At 39.6% G+C, this 15,961-nt stretch overlaps 1 protein-coding gene across 6 annotated transcripts in view; it reads left to right on the forward strand.

The window, feature by feature from the left end:
• Positions 1-15,961, forward strand: part of ccdc146 (coiled-coil domain containing 146) — an 85,840-nt gene that overhangs the window by 14,099 nt on the left and 55,780 nt on the right. The window contains exons 1-2 of one of the 6 annotated variants that reach the window (XM_040035330.1): positions 12,614-12,957; positions 15,711-15,904. In XM_040035330.1, the coding sequence (XP_039891264.1) occupies positions 12,798-12,957; positions 15,711-15,904 (354 nt within the window). In that variant the 5' untranslated portion in view covers positions 12,614-12,797. Of the gene's footprint in view, positions 1-12,613; positions 12,958-14,416; positions 14,696-15,180; positions 15,542-15,710; positions 15,905-15,961 lie in introns of those variants that run through there. The other 5 variants (XM_040035329.1, XM_040035332.1, XM_040035331.1 and 2 more) reach the window with 5 other exon arrangements.

The following is a 15,961-nucleotide window of genomic DNA, read 5'->3' on the forward strand; positions in this document are numbered from 1 at the left end:
CCCTGAGAGATACCTACGGTGGCCCTGAGAGGCCAAACGGACTGCAACTTAAGAAAACACCAGCAATAAGAAAAATGCTGCAAAAGCACACAAAACACAACGGAAATGGGGAAAAAACTAAACAGAAATAGGAAAAAACACATGTCCAAAAGCACAAGGGAAGAATTGCGCTGAGAGACACTTAAAAGAAGTGGAGGATCTATTGGTTTTGTGAGGAAAGAATAAATGAGAGGTAAGTGTGTTAGCCTAACTATTAGCCTAAAAATCTGTCATCAGTATTATATGAATTATGACAAAACACACCTACCATGTTTTGGGTTCCTGCAACTGGTCCGTCGTGTTATTGTCTCCCCAGAAATACTTCCCTTGTGTTTTTTCCTATTTCTGTTTTGTTTTTTCCTATTTCCGTTGTTCCATCCAGCTCAATATCACGGCAAAGTAATACTGTTTCATGGTAAGTGCTTTTGGTGATATAGGCTTTTAATTCTAAAGTCCCTGTTTCTGTTTTGTGTGGCTTTCAGTTCAGAGTAAGATATGTGTCATATGGTGCTGGTCATGTGGAATTACTGCAGTGGAAAAGTAATGGATAGATCATGTGGACCGTTCCTTGAAAAATCAGTTTGATAAGAGACCTTCAAAAGGAGGTGGCTCAGAATTTAGCATTTCCTTATTTATTTAACATTTTTGAGTCCCCATAACCTCTTACATAGTCAGCTGCATTTTCAGAGCTTGTTGACCCAATTTATTATTTTTTTGTTTAGTTTTTTCTTTTTTTTGTATGTGTGCTGTTACTGTACTACAAATTCAGTCATCTGTATTCAATTTGTGGTGGAAAGCCTGAACAACAGGAAGCATCTTTGAGTGACAGAAAGCCCAGTTCTTTATATAGTAATATACATGTCATCAAAGACACCACAATAAATAAAACTGATTGGTCAAAGGTTGCAATGATGTCAGTCGACATGTTTCCATGCAACATGATGGAAAACAGGTCATAGAGAAACAAAGGAAGAGCAAGAGTACTTAAGTGACCCAAACTAAGTTTTGTAGGCATCATTGTTTCCTCTTGCCCTAACGAAAAGCCGTAACCAAACATTTCACAAGCAATTCCTGTTCTGTGCCACAGAGCTTGAAAAGAGATTTTATTTCATTGGATTCTGGGGGAAAACTGAAACATTGCCATGATAGCCAAGATCACCTTGTTCATATGACGTGGGGAAGCCCCCTGAAACACTGAGCTTCTGTAAGGGCGACCCTGTCAAAAGCAGCCGATTCCTGTGACCTTATCCTTACAATCACTAACCTATATCACCAGTTTGTGCCCATAACTCAGGATTGAAACTTTTTACCCTTACAGTTGGTAGGCTGTTTATATTTATGTGTACAATATAGTACACATGCATGTGAACTATAATATGTTTGTCTGCAAATGTCTTTGAACTAAACCAATACTACTACCATAAAATAAAAGCCATAAAATGGAACCAAACCACTAACATTCCTCCATTCACATGTTTTCATGGAAGACTTTGAGTTATTTTTTTTTCTTCTTCCAAATCTCTAATATTTTAATCAAAATTCAAGTCTTGTTGTCTCTCATTGAGCTCATGAATGGCTGCTAAGTTAAAAACTGAAACAAGGGCATTGTTCATGAACGTGTAATGACATTTTACAATTTAAGACTCAAATTCCAAACATCATAAGGGTTTTTTTCCCTGTGAAGAGACCTTTTGAGCTTCATTTGGGATAGCAACAGCGTAAAGTTTTCAAACAACTATAAACAGGACATTCGAAGGAGAGTGGTTAAAGATTTTTTTCCACCAACTAACTAATAGAAAGCAAACGAGTGATGTAAATAATGCAGCTACATTGTTTTCTAGGCGTTTCATAAGTTTCAAAAGGGAATTGATAATATGAGCCAAGAATGCAAAAAGAGTCTGCTATGCATCATATGGTGCAGTGTAACGAGCTGCATATTACTTTACAATAAAGGAAGACGTGTTTTTACATGCATGAGCTTTGAATTGCGTGGCCATAACATGTCCCCCAGATAAATACGGGTTAGAGATGACTAGGGGATCCCTTAGTTGACTTACATTGTGGACTTACATCCCTCACTTCAAATAAAATTCTTCCTACAAAACGATTTCCCCGTCTTAACACAAGCTGTTCATGTGGTCGTCTGTTATATACTTCATGCTTTTGTTTTGCCGTGGAGAAAACTCAAGAAGCCGTTCTCAAAACAGTGGTGGCTGAAGGATTTGGGAATGCGCATAACGCCGCGAAGACATGGTCGTTGTGGGGGGTCGGTTTCCAGCTCAAACTGAGAGACAGACAGGCAGTTAGTCATAACCCATTTAAGAAGCCTTAGTGTTCTCACTGAAGAGGTCACAGATACGTATAGAAACATTCACATTTAATGATTTGTCTATTGGCTAGTTCTTTTTATCGCTCTCTGTTTAAAAGTTGAGGCTTCTCACAAGTTTTTAATTTAAGAGCTTAATTGTCCTTTGAAGGTCAGATGTTTGCAGCATTGTAGCAGAGCTTTCTCTGTCTCCCCCTCAATCTGAGCATTGCAGTCTATAATTTTGGTTTTGGAGTGCAGGCTCCTCCCTGAGGACTAAACAGAAAACCCTCCTTACTACCTAAAAAGCTCCAGCAATTTTTTTTTTCTGACCGCAGGCAGGAGAGACAGAGCGAGCGAGAGAGAAAAAAACACATTTAAAAGTAGCGGATGGATCATTATAAACTAAACTGTGCCTTCTTCAAAATGGCACCGCTGACCATGGAAAATTATAGTCTGTCCCTGTGGTTTGTACATTTTTGCAAACTATATATGAAACAAAGGAGAAGAGAAGATGGTACTTTTGGGATGTAAAATAATTTACAAAAAATTTAACAAAAAAGAAACAGAAAAAACCCACTGGTTTCCCTGAAAGTTATTCCTTGTCAGTGCTGGAAAGGCTTTTATTTCACCGTTGTGATTTAATACTCTTCAGTCATAGGATGGTAAATAAAAATGGTAAATGGCCTGCATTTGTATAGCGCTTTACACATCCAGTCATCCACCCATTCACACACACATTCACACACTAGGATGGTGTATTAGTTTAAAATTCATCAGTATCTTCATGTATTGAGTAGTTTATATTGTAGTTGCCAAACTCTGCAGCTCACCTCAGCTTGAATATTCAAACATCTTTCAGCTCATCATTATTGGCATTTTTTAGCACTAGCTCGTATTAGCACTGTGGTTAAGGCAGAAGTAGATAACTCAAAATGATGATGAGCGCAACTAACACACAGCTCCAAATGCTGAAATTGTTTTATGTGAGCAGATGTGTAATTAGCCTCTATTAGCTGATATTATGCTTTGCTTACACTGTGTTTCCATTGCCTTTGCGTGGCCAAAACTCTGTTATTGCAAGTTGAAATTTTGAGATATCGGTCCCTGATGTTCCTGGTCCAATAAAAATCTTACAGCTACTTAATGCAGCTTTACTGAAAAACCTCACTGTGTATAGTCCTATATGATTTCATTTAATAAGAGGTATCACGGTATCACTCTGTGGCCACTGTGCTGAACACACATGCACAAATTTCCACAACAGTGAAGAGGTTTTCCAACATGGACCTGGAGTATAAGCCCAACTGAACCTTTTAAAGGAACATCTATTTTTCCTCGAGGGATTTTGCTATCGTCTTTTATATTTGGTGGTAGATGTTGTGAAGGCAGGTGCTTACTTTCATTGTGTGCACAGTCACATAATCTGTATTTGCCTTCCTTTTGGGGACATAAAGCAAGTCCTTGTCATGTTACAAATGTAATTTTAGGTTGAAGATTTGGTTTTAGGTTACGACAAGTTCGAGTTAACCTTAAACCTTATGGCTCAGTCTCTGGCAGGGAATTCATGTAGTGTAATATGTGTTGATAAATGAAACAGAGAAACAGAAACAGAGAAATTGATTTATCATGAGGGACATGAAGGAATTTATTGTGATAGAAATAGAAAACAGTAGGAGAAGATTTGTATCTTAGATGTTCCATAGTCTTAACCAGCTTGACCAGCAAGGGCAGCGTTTGCGAGGATGTGGCTGCCTGTTGACGACTGTGGCTGGGATAAAAGGGAAGGAAGCCAGACGGTCCTGGAGGATTTCTCCAGTGGATCTGTGGGAAACACGCGCACACACACACACACTCACTTACTTCTAAGACGCGACCATGTATGTAAAGAGAGGCTATCCTCTAGATCTGGTGAACAGATGAAGCTAATTGTTTCCATCCTTGTCAGTGTGTCACACTCATAGAAGCCAAATTACACTCCACAAACACACATCATATGCTCTTTCTTTCCTTCTTTTACCCACTTTCCTCACAGGGCATTCCAGTGTTAGCAATAAAGGAGACTGATACTCTCAAGGAGGGGTCAGCTACAGATGTTAGCAGGTCATTAAATTTCGCCTGTGGTGACGAGACATCAATTACTGTGTTTTTCCACTTTCTTCTGTCTGTTGTGATTTTTTTTTTTAAATTTATTACACTGCACTGTGAAAACTCGCAATGATTAAATTATGGCTACAATACAGCAAACCTATTCTGATTCCAACCATTTTTACATTTTAATTTAAGGTTTTACATGTATCCATTTATTTGGCTGTTTATTTGACCTTTGCTTATACATAAGGGTCATAGGAGACAAAACACAGTCTTTTATGTGTCCAGCAGAGAGAAGAATGGCAACTGAAAGGAAGACGACAAAAAACCATGTGCAGTGAAGGTTTCACAAGCTCAAATTCTGTCTGTGTATTTAAGTAAACCCTATACACACTATATCAAGCCAGGACTCATACGGTGGTTACAATGTACAGGCTTCTCTGAATGAACAAAGGTAACTTGCTACATTGTAAAAGTGGTTTTAGTGGCACTTAACTTGTCCTCAACTTGTCCTTGTATTTTTGTTCAACTTTACATATTTTAGTGGCCTATTTGCTATTAGCAGTATTCCGATTTAACCTCAAGATCCTTGGTTGTATAATTTATACAGGTTTCTGGGAAGCCATAAAATAGATAGGGGACCCTTTATCCTTCCCTAGTGGAAACTGGAAGGTTGTGGTAATTTCACTCTAATCCCCAAGGCCATTTTGTAGTGTCCTGGGGGAAATCCACTTCAAAGGTCATTGGGGGGGGGTCCAGATACCTGGAATCAATTAACTGGCTGCAACTTCAATCCAAGCTTTACAGACAAATGTTTAAACTGGGGATATAGGAGTTTTCTCTATGGAAACTCTTTGCAGTCCAATGAAAAATAAATACAATCCATGATTCAGTAGCTATTGGCAGTCAGTAGCAAGAATTCGAAGTAATGACTTTATCAGTTTCTCACATCATTGTGGAGGAATTTATGCCACATCTTCTTTACAATGTTGCTTTAGTCCATTGAAGTTTGTTAGCATTCATCTATGCACAGCTCTCTTAAGGTCCTATCACAACATTTCAATCACATTGAAGACTGGACACCTTGATTATTTTCATTTTCAGTCCTGCTGCAAGAGCCAGTTTTAGCTAAGCTTTGGTTATAGCACAGATTCGTCTCACATTCAACTCTAGAATAGTTTGATAAACAAGCCTAAATAATCACCCTTCGCCATCATTCTTGACAGTTGGTACATATGAGGTATTTGTACAAAAACATGGTGCCGTGCATTATAGCCAACATCTCCACTTTGGTCTCACTTTTGGTCTGTCCAAAGGAAGACCAAAGTTTAAAGTCTTGTGGTTTGTACAGACTGAACTTTCCAAACCTAAGCCAGGCTGTAATGTTTTTTAGAGAGGAGCGGCCTTCTGCTGGCAAGAAACAACCCGTTCTTCAGTTAACTCTTTTTCTGATTGTACTGTCATGAACTTTAGCATTTAACATGTTAAGCGGGGCCTGTGGCGTCTGAGTGTGTTAAATCAAACTTCATTTTCCCCCTCGGTGCAGCTCGTTTGTGCAGGTGTGAACACAGTAATCGCACTGGTGAGGACCAAAACAACTGAAACTGAGACCCTTTAGCCTCGGTACTTTTCCAAACAAACTCCAGAGTGTTTCGTTTATGGTGTGAACGTGTGGAAAAGTAGAATAAAAGTGCAAAAGTCTGCGCTGGCAACTAGCAGTGAAATGAACATAAATTCTCCATTTTCTCACGCAACATCTTCTTCCTGTATTTACTTCTGTTTCTCCCACCCCGGACACCAATCTGGCCAATGAGTGGACCCAACATTCTCACATGGTTTTTAGTGATGCATTTTGGTTTCCTTGGAGTTCAGTTGGATTTTTTTCTATGTGAAAACAAAACAAATGACAGGGAAAAGCTACAAGTTCTCAAATTCATTGACTGATTTGGACCAGAATAAGTGAAGTATAGGTGTGAAAAATCATCTGAACCTGGAGGTGAATTTGGTGGGACCTCCTCTTTGGGGAATGCCTTGTGTTAACACACACCTGAAGACTCTAGACCGGCAAGCTGCCAAAACCTCTGCGTTTATAAGGATTTACTGACACAATTACTGATGATCAATTAATCAAGTGCATTTGATTAGCAAAACCTGGCTGCTACTTCTTAATTCCTATTGAAGCAGTGCTTTGTTTTTTCAAAGGACTGCATGGAGCCCTGTGAAAACTCTCTTTTTCACACGACTGCATATAATGGCATGAATTACTTTGTTGATAGCAGGGTTTTTTGCTACACCGTTCTCCTCTATAAAGACTTGTGGGATGAAATCTACTTTCTTTACCACACACGGCTCCGGTACAATCCCAAAACCTTTGTGTGAACAAAGACAGTGAGTCAGTAGACTCCAGTTTTATATATAATTAGAGGGGGCATTTAAAGTGAAAGGCAATAACTGAAGTAGATTCAGCCTTTCAATTAGTGGCGAGCATTCTTTACCCCCCAGAAAGATGTGTAATTATTGTTTAAACAATGCTTTTTCCATCGATTTGCTCCAGGAATTAACATTTATATGCACCAAGTATAAATACAGTCATTGTTTGATGCATTAACGGGGTAAATGAGCTGGATTATCTAATTGAGGGAATTTATGTGGCGGGAGAAGGCATTTATTTATGAGTAGACACAATAGAAATCCAAAACACAAAATTGCTGATGTAAAAAACAAAAAAAGTGAAAACAAATTCCAAAGTGTATCAGCAAAGTGTCTAATGATAGAAGTGCATAGAAAATTCCAGTATAAACTAACATGATGGTATGAATATATACTATATATAACTATTTTGTTTTTCTTTGTTTTCTTGTGATATAAAATTTATACTCTTAGAACGGTGGATGCTCGATCCAAAAGGTTCCAAAAATAGGATCAGTGTATGGAATTCTTAATTGTCTCTAAAGGCTCTGTTTCAGATTTTCTTTCTAATCTAGGATATGCATCATATCATTGAGAAAGATTGTCCTACGTACAGCCATCTCTGGCATAAACGTCTGGATATTTGCCTGAAAAGTCCCTCCCACTTCCTGTTCAAATCTGTTTGTTGCGCAAGATCTGTGGGGCTTCACCAGGCCTGAGTAGAATAAATATAAATGCATGTGCAAAGCGTCTCCATCAGATTCCAAGTACAAAAGTATGGCTAAAGACAGATGAGTCGATGTTTGTTATATGCGCACCAGCAAACGTTAGCTAATTCTCTGGAACAGGCTTTCTGAGGAACACACAGCAGCCTAAAATGGCAAAAAAAGAGACATCAAAGTAAGGAACAGACTCATACCATTAAAATTTTACTTTAACAATACCACAAAATGACCCTAAAACATGTTAAAACTAATATAATTCTATTTCTAACATGTCTTTGCTTGTAGACTTTCTAAATGAATGAATCTATGAAGACATTACTTCATCCAAAAAGCCTGTAATGGCAAGTCTCAGCAATCAAAGACCTTAAATATTTGTGATCACAGACACCAGATGTTGGTTAGTAGTATTAATAACTGAAGTATTCTCTTTAAAATGAACGAGTAAAGCACTTTGACAGGTTTTAATGGTGAATGTTTTGAATATTTCAACAGCCATACAGATCCAAGTAAAGATCCAGTGCATCCTGTAAGGCAGGGGTGGGCAATTCATTTCCCCACTGGGCCACATGATAAACTGGAACTGTTATGATGGGTTGCACCAGTAAGCTTATGAATACATCAAATTAATACTGAGCAGACTTAAGATCAGTTTATTGGTGCGGTCCTCAACAACTGTCCAAGTTTCTCATGTGGCCCAATAGGAAAATTAATAGGTGTGGTAAACTGTATTGTGTAATCCAGCATAGAAAGGTAAAGCTGTAAATGAAAAGTGCATATCTGATTGATTTGACATGATAAGGAAACCACTAGGGGTGCAACGATATTCGTATCGATATTGAACCGTTCGATACAGTGCTTTCGGTTCGGTACGCATATGTATCGAACAATACAACATTTGTAATTTATTTTATCAACTTTCCTTCTGACGATGCTGTCTGTGTTGAGCGCTCAGTGAATCTGCGTTCGACTACTCCGCCTAGGCTGCACTGTCGAGCGCAGATCCACTGAGCGCTCAACACAGACAGCATAGTCAGAAGGAAGCGCGCAGGGCAAGCTAGCAAGACAGAAGTTAAGCTATCTTTGCAACATGGACCTCCCCCACTCTCATTCAGATCTGGCGTTTGGAATTATTTTGGTTTTCATGTGAGGTATGACCCTGAAGGTAAGCGAGTCATGGACTAAAGTAAAACAGTATGTTGGATGTGCCATGCAATGCTCAATTACTAGTGGGAACTAGTGTGTTAGCGCAGTTAGCTCGTTAACGTGTTGGCCGTCTAGCCCCATGCACGGGGCGATCGGCGGTAGCTCGTTAACGGAGATTTGCCGTGTTGTGGCGTTAAGGTCATTTCAACGAGATTAACCTGAAAGCACTAGTGGGAACACAACGAATATGACTGCACATTTACGCCGACATCATCCTAGTGCAAAGACAAAAACAACAAGCATGCTACTAACTTTAGCCGAGTCATTTAGACAGCTGTTAGCACATGATTCTCCTTATGCTGCTGAGAATATAGCCCAGAAGAAGCGGATAGTATAGCTTTTATTTTGGAAAGAGACATTTCTCTGTAATAAACTCTCTTTTCCAAAGGTGAGTGATTCCTCAATCAGATACAGGGCTCGCAATATCGCTAGCCCGACGTCCTGGGGCTAGCGATTTTTTCCAGTCGGGCTACCAAAATCTATCTCTTCCCTGCCCGTCGGGCTATTGTAGGAAGGAAAAATATATGTCAATGCTTTTGCATTCTTTCGGAAATGTAGCTGGGTAATTATGTCATTGGCATCGGTGAGCCACTGTCAATATGTGACATATTGAAATCGCGTTTGAATTTGCGCTTGTTTTTTGCTTTCACTTTGCAATCGTGCGAACTGTGTATAGAGAGCGACAGCACTGATCTGTGAGTGATGATAATTTGTGCACCAATTCCTCTGACATCGTCTTATTAATCGTTAGCTTACTATGCAAACATGACAAGTGAAATCTCCCGCAGCTTAAACATGTGAGAGGTTGATCGCGCAGAGAATCGCTGAGCTTATGTGAGTGCGTGTGTAAAAGCAGTAGGATATATATTTGACTACGATGACCTGGATGACTGAGAACCTTCACAGACAGATATATATTTTAGTTCTGCTGAGCCAAATAAGACAGGTCAGGGTGAAGAAGTGACAGCCAAAGAAAAGCTTACCACAAAACGGAGAAGTTATGACAAATCAGACTATAAGGCAAAAAGAAAGTGCAGCTTTATGGTTTCATGGACAAAATAATTTCTGTGGCTGCAATATGACGAGCTAAATAACCAGGGCTGCACATAAGTGGTCCGCAGGTGCGCATTCGCTGTCAAAATAAAAAACACGCACAAGGGTTAGGGTTAAATTTAAAAACTGTACCTTTGAGTTAAAATATATATTTATAATTTTAATAAATGACAAATTAAAAAGGCATGAACATTTTTTTTTTGTATCGAAAAAATATCGAACCGTGACACCAAAGTATCGAACCGAACCGAACCGTGAATTTTGTGTATTGTTGCACCCCTAGAAACCACATATAAATCTTTTGATATATTATACTTCAGAGGCTACATTTCAAAGATGCAAATGATAAAATACAAATGAATGATTAAACATTCTTTAAAGATCATGCTTGTGTCCTAAAATGTACACAGATACTGACTCACACATATGGCCCCAATTGCCAGTTCCTGTAGACATACTGAAAACATATTCAAGGTTGTCCATTATAGCTGATTTTCTTTTCTTTTTTCCCCCTTTTTTTATGAGAGCCAGTGGTTCAAGCTGAAGGGGGTCTTACGGTTTGCATTACAGCAGAACAGTTTTCCTTTGAGCCTTCTCTCTGTCCACTGACTCACTATGGAACAATATCCCGGAATCTCCACAGAGATCCCACCAAGACTCTGAATAATGACATCAGCCTCACCGTGTGCCAACAGCAGTGCTGAGTTCCTCAGTGATTTATGTTTTAAGTAGTTTGCTCAACCGAGATTTGATGCTGCAAAAATATTTACACGGAATGCCAGCTCAGCAGTATGAAGTTTGATCCAACATTAAAGACAAAAGGAAGCTGGATTAAGTTTCCATCCCGGGAGTGAAACAAATTACAGTAATCACAACATCACGTATCATCTTGTGCAATATTGTTGCATCTTATTCTATCATTAAAATTCAGGTAAAGATCTCTCATGGACACAAACTTTATTTTAAAAACGACTGTGCACAAAAGCTGGTTTCACCGTCTGTTCTCGTCTACAAGGTTATTGGACAAGAAAAAGCTAGCAGCACACTAAATGTACAGACAACACACGTTGAGTCTGTGTGTGTGTGTGTGTGTGTGTGTGTTAATTAAGTTATTTAGAAGCTGTTTTCCAACAGGGAAAGCGAGGGTTGTGGTGGTGAAGGGTTTTGTAAGATTACACCAAATCCCCAAGTTGCATTTGTTGTGACTACAGTACTGCAATAAAACAGGGGTCTGGAGTCTGCATGTTGCATAAAAGTCACTTTTTCCTATGACCTGATTTGTACGTGAGCCCTGGAGCAAACAAACACAGATGGGACACGCATGCACGTTGCGCGACACCCACGGTAACATTGGTTTTTCACCTGTTTTACAAAACGCAAGAGAGGAGAAGGAAATACCCCCGGCACCCCGACTGTGCTCGGATTTGCTGTCAGCGTAGATTTTGTTTGAGTATTTCACATCTTAATAAGGTGGATGTTTATTTTCCTTCACACAAGACTAGCATCGATATCCATAATCCGATCTTGATCACTTGCACGTAGTGTGTAATCCTTGTTTCTGCCTTGCTAAGTCCCCCGTGTTGCCTGACACAACATGCATCATCAACATCTGTTGTAGATTGTCGAACTTTACAGGAGTTACTTTGAACTGTGGTGAAAAAAAATCTAACTCATAAATCCTCAGCCAGCAATTATGGTTAGGTTGATGAGAAGACATGGTGGAATAGACTTTTATAACATATGTAGTCAGCATATTTTGACACTTGAAATGTTAGTTACATCAGCAAAATATGAACAAAGTCAAAGGAGCCCCCCCACCCCAATGTAAAGCACTGACTAGCTCAACAACTAAAGAAATGTCAGCTTTATGCACAAATTTCCACAATACATGGCAATCCTGATTTATTCACCCGAGAACAGATTATTTTAGGGTCATGTTTTATTTACCCAAATATGGTGTACCTAGGGACATTTTTTTTTTTAAATACCAAAATAAACTAAATCCTGCCAGGACTGGAGAGATAACATATCCAGACTGTTGGAAGCTTTTCAGGGTTAATTTGGAAATGTGACTGTGTCAAACACGTTTATTCCAAAGTACTAGAAGATTTATTTAGATTTAACGAGGGGGTGGTTATTAAGTTATTGACATGTTTGCTTAGCAAGTAAGCTAAAAAATGAATTTTGTTCTTTAAGGGGGTGCGGGTGTTATTATCCTTCCATTCTCCAGCTTTTTACTTATATGGGCTATGCTGTTGTCACTGATCCTTTCCCCTGTTTTGTTATATCTGTAGCAGAAAATAAATAAATGTCACAAACTGGAAAGATCTCATTTTAGCTGATGACTTTGAAGACAAAAAAAACCTTTGAATAACCAACTTTCTATCAGTTGGTGGGACCATCATGTGGAAATGAGTAACAGGCAAATTTGTTGCTGTATTGATGCCAGTGAAAAGTCTAGTACATATCTGAATGTAAGTATTACTGCACATTTGAAGGGGCAGCTTCTGTTTGTGTGCATTCACTAACCAACACTTATGGGCTGCTTCATGAGTTAGGCCTGTTCAACTGCGTGTTATACCAGATATTTAATCAGCTCTGTCACATGGCAGCAACTCAGTGTGTTTGGATATGCTCAAGACAACCTGCTGAATTTCAAACTGAGCATCAGAATCGGGAAGAAAGCTGATTTAAGTGATTTTGAATGTGGAATGGTTGTTGGTGCCAGATGCTGGTCTGAGGATTTCAAAAACTGCTGATCTACTGTCAATTACCTCTCTAGGGTTTACAGAGAATGGTCTGGAAAAAAAGGAAATAGCCACTGAGCAGCAGTTCTCTGGCTGAAAATCCCATTTGACTGCCAGAGATCAGAGGAGATTGCACAGACTACTTTGAGCTTGATAGGATGGCAATCAGCCAGGCTGTACTTTAGGACCAGCTCAGTTCTCAACATTCTGGCAGACTTTTAGCTGATGGTGTCATCTTTGGCCTTGGATCAACAGTCACACTCTTCAATCATTCTCCTGATTTCCTCTGACACTGGTCTTCCTTGCCTACTGGATAACTCTCAAGCACTCACCTGCTGGCTTCTGCTGCTCACTCCTCCTCGGCTGTCGGGAGCAAAAAGAAAAGGTAAGATACCTCACCTGCCTGCCCTCCTGCTCACCACTACACCCCATCAGTTTGAGAAAGAAAAGGAAATGTTGGACATCTTGTTTCACTCATTCAGTCACACTCTGACACTCACCTGGAAAACCACACCACCCTTAGGAAACCCAGCTCTCCGCGACCCCAAGTAAACAATCATTCATCGCTCCTCTTTGCAAATATTGTGTGCAGACATGACTCATCACTGCCTCATAGTGGATCACACACCTGTAAAACCTCTCACTGCCCTGCTTTAACTACAGTGATCCCTGTGTTCAATGAAGTGTTGCTAATAAGAAAGAAACAGTCTATTGAGTCTGCTTTTGGGTCCTCTTTTGTATTCCTGCTGTCTGTCTGACACTCAGATGATTTTTAAACTGGGGCCTTGAACATGACAATAAGTTCGCTGTACTCGAATGGTCTCCACAGTCACCAGATCTCAATCAAATAGAGCACCTTTGAGATTTGAGAGATTAGCATTATGGATATGTAGCCCACAAATCTGCAGCATGTACATAATGCTATCATGTGAATATGGACTAAAATCTCTAAAGGAATGTTTCCAGCATTGAATTTGAAAGCAAAATTATGTCCAACCCTACTAGCAACATTTACCTAATAAAGTATATGTGTGTGTTGTCAGGGCTTTGATGTATGAATCTGCATCTCCACTGGGTGCACACACGGCATTGCGAATGCACATGACTGCAAAAAAAAAAAAAGAACTCACACTTAGAAGATGAGTTGGTTTTTGTTTTTTTGTGGTGTGTGTGTGTGTGTGTAGCCAATAGACATATTGGACATGCCAAGTAAGAGTAAAATAAAATTCAACAAATAACAAATGTTTGAGGATTGCCAAGCCCTAAAGAAATTAAGTCCAATACGGTTTGTCTTTCCTGGTGCTAGTAAACTCACAACTTTTCTAGTAATATCACATCCTTTCCTAATGGGACATCTTGAACGGATCACATACCAGCATGCACACACACATACATATACTGCTGAGACAACACATCTCAGCAGCTGTTGCCGGGAATAAGTTATGGGTCATGCCACCTCCCACAGTCCACTGTGGGAAAAATTTTTCAACAACACAGGAGAACAATGACTTTGAATGTCTGCCATCTTTCACCCTGGATATCATTTTAAGGTTTTCAACACTCACCAGTTCAGGGTGTTCAGCCAGCTGGCCACTGATGTTGTTCCATGGAGCCAATTTTATTACACATGACGATAAAGCGCTAGAGATTAAAAAAAGAAAAAAAGAAAAAAAAAAGCTTAATTAACCTGTAATTTAACGCCATCTGCAGGACATGCGCTGCAAGTGTAAAATGAGTTTTGTTTTTTGTTTTTAATTCTCGGATTGAATGAAGTCCGTTGGGATTTTTGTGTATTAACAAAACAGGAGAAAACGGTAGATAAGTAGAAAAAATAACCATAGTTTGCGCATTACTTTTCAGTGAAGGTGAAATAATTCAAGGCTTTCTCCTTATATTAAGGTGGACGTATAGCGTCGTTGTTATGGTAACCACAACACACCACGAAAGTGAAAAGTCGGTGATTGTGTTTTGCTGAGATTGGCTGTGAAATTATTATTTTTTTTTAAAAAAACATTTTTTTAAAGGCCTGCGAAGACTCCAGAGATATAACAGTAAGGAATGTGTTTCCTTGTTTATCTAACAAACACCAAAAAACCGGACACAGCAAGTAAACTGGCTAATAAGTAAGTTTCTGCATGCTTTAAATGAACAACACACTTGCTGTACACTTATGCTGTATTGTTATGTTGTATACACCTTTTTGTATCACATTAGCCCATTTTGTTTTTGGCCTTCTCGTGTGCCTTAACAGAATTTAGAAGCAGAAATTAAGCTGGAGCCGCTTAGCACCAGTTACAGCCGATAAGCTGTCATAATTTGGTCTTTTTGCGTTTTACGCAAAGTAAGAAAGTACTCTTTCTGTGTGACGTTTACAGGTCTAATAATATACATGATCTTAAAATTTTCTGAATATGTTTAGGACTGTGCTAACGAATTACTTTGTGGGATCTACTTTTAAAAAGAATATTTATTGATTTTGATTTCCGGTGTTCACCGGCGGAAGCGTAATCCTTCAGAATAAAAGCAGGCTTTTGCATGTCTAATTCGGTGTGTTCTGCACATACAAAACTTCTAATCATCCATCCATCCTCTTCCGCTGATCCTTCTCGGAGTCGCGGTGGGGCTGGAGCCGATGCCAGCTATCATAGGGCAAGAGGCGGGGTACACCCTGGACAGGTCGCCAGTGTGTCGCAGGGCTAACACACAGATAGACAATCATTCTCACCTACGGGCAATTTAGAATTACCAATTAACCTAACCCCCGCTAATTGCATGTCTTTGAACTGTGGAAGGAAGTCGGAGTACCCGGAGAGAACTCACGCAAACACGGGGTGAAAACATATATAATCCACACAGAAAGGCCCCGCCCATATAGTGGAGTCAAACTCAGGACCTTTTTACTGTGAGACAACAGTGCTAGCCACTGCACCGCTGTGCTGCCCACTTTTAGTCTTATGTTTTATTTATTGGTAAGCAAGCATAGGGAAGGCCATTAAATGTTGAAACTGTGTGCCAGGACTTTGGTGTAACAAATATTTACATATTTTCGGATTCCTGTCCCACGCAGCCTGTAGGATACTAATGTTTGTTTAGTGTGTTTCTGTCCTAAATATTATTATGTTTTGATCCAATCACTAGTGAATCCATCCCAGGAGGAGACAGAATGCAGGCCTCAGAGTGCAGAAGTTGAAGTGGAAGAGCAAGATGAGGATAAGGGAATGGAGGAGGACACCCCTCTAGTGGCCGTTGCACCCGATGCTTCACTCCCAGAAAAGCAGCCCTCAGCCTCCATTGTGGTCTCTGCTGGTCCTGCCTCCCAGTGTTTAGATGAGGTAACAATCATGTGCATTGTTATGTTGTTATTTTGTGAATGGCATTTTTAAATTGTT

This window comes from Simochromis diagramma, unplaced genomic scaffold (assembly GCF_900408965.1).
Source record: "Simochromis diagramma unplaced genomic scaffold, fSimDia1.1 OVJJ01000816.1, whole genome shotgun sequence".
In the NCBI taxonomy this organism is placed as follows: Eukaryota; Metazoa; Chordata; class Actinopteri; order Cichliformes; family Cichlidae; genus Simochromis; species Simochromis diagramma.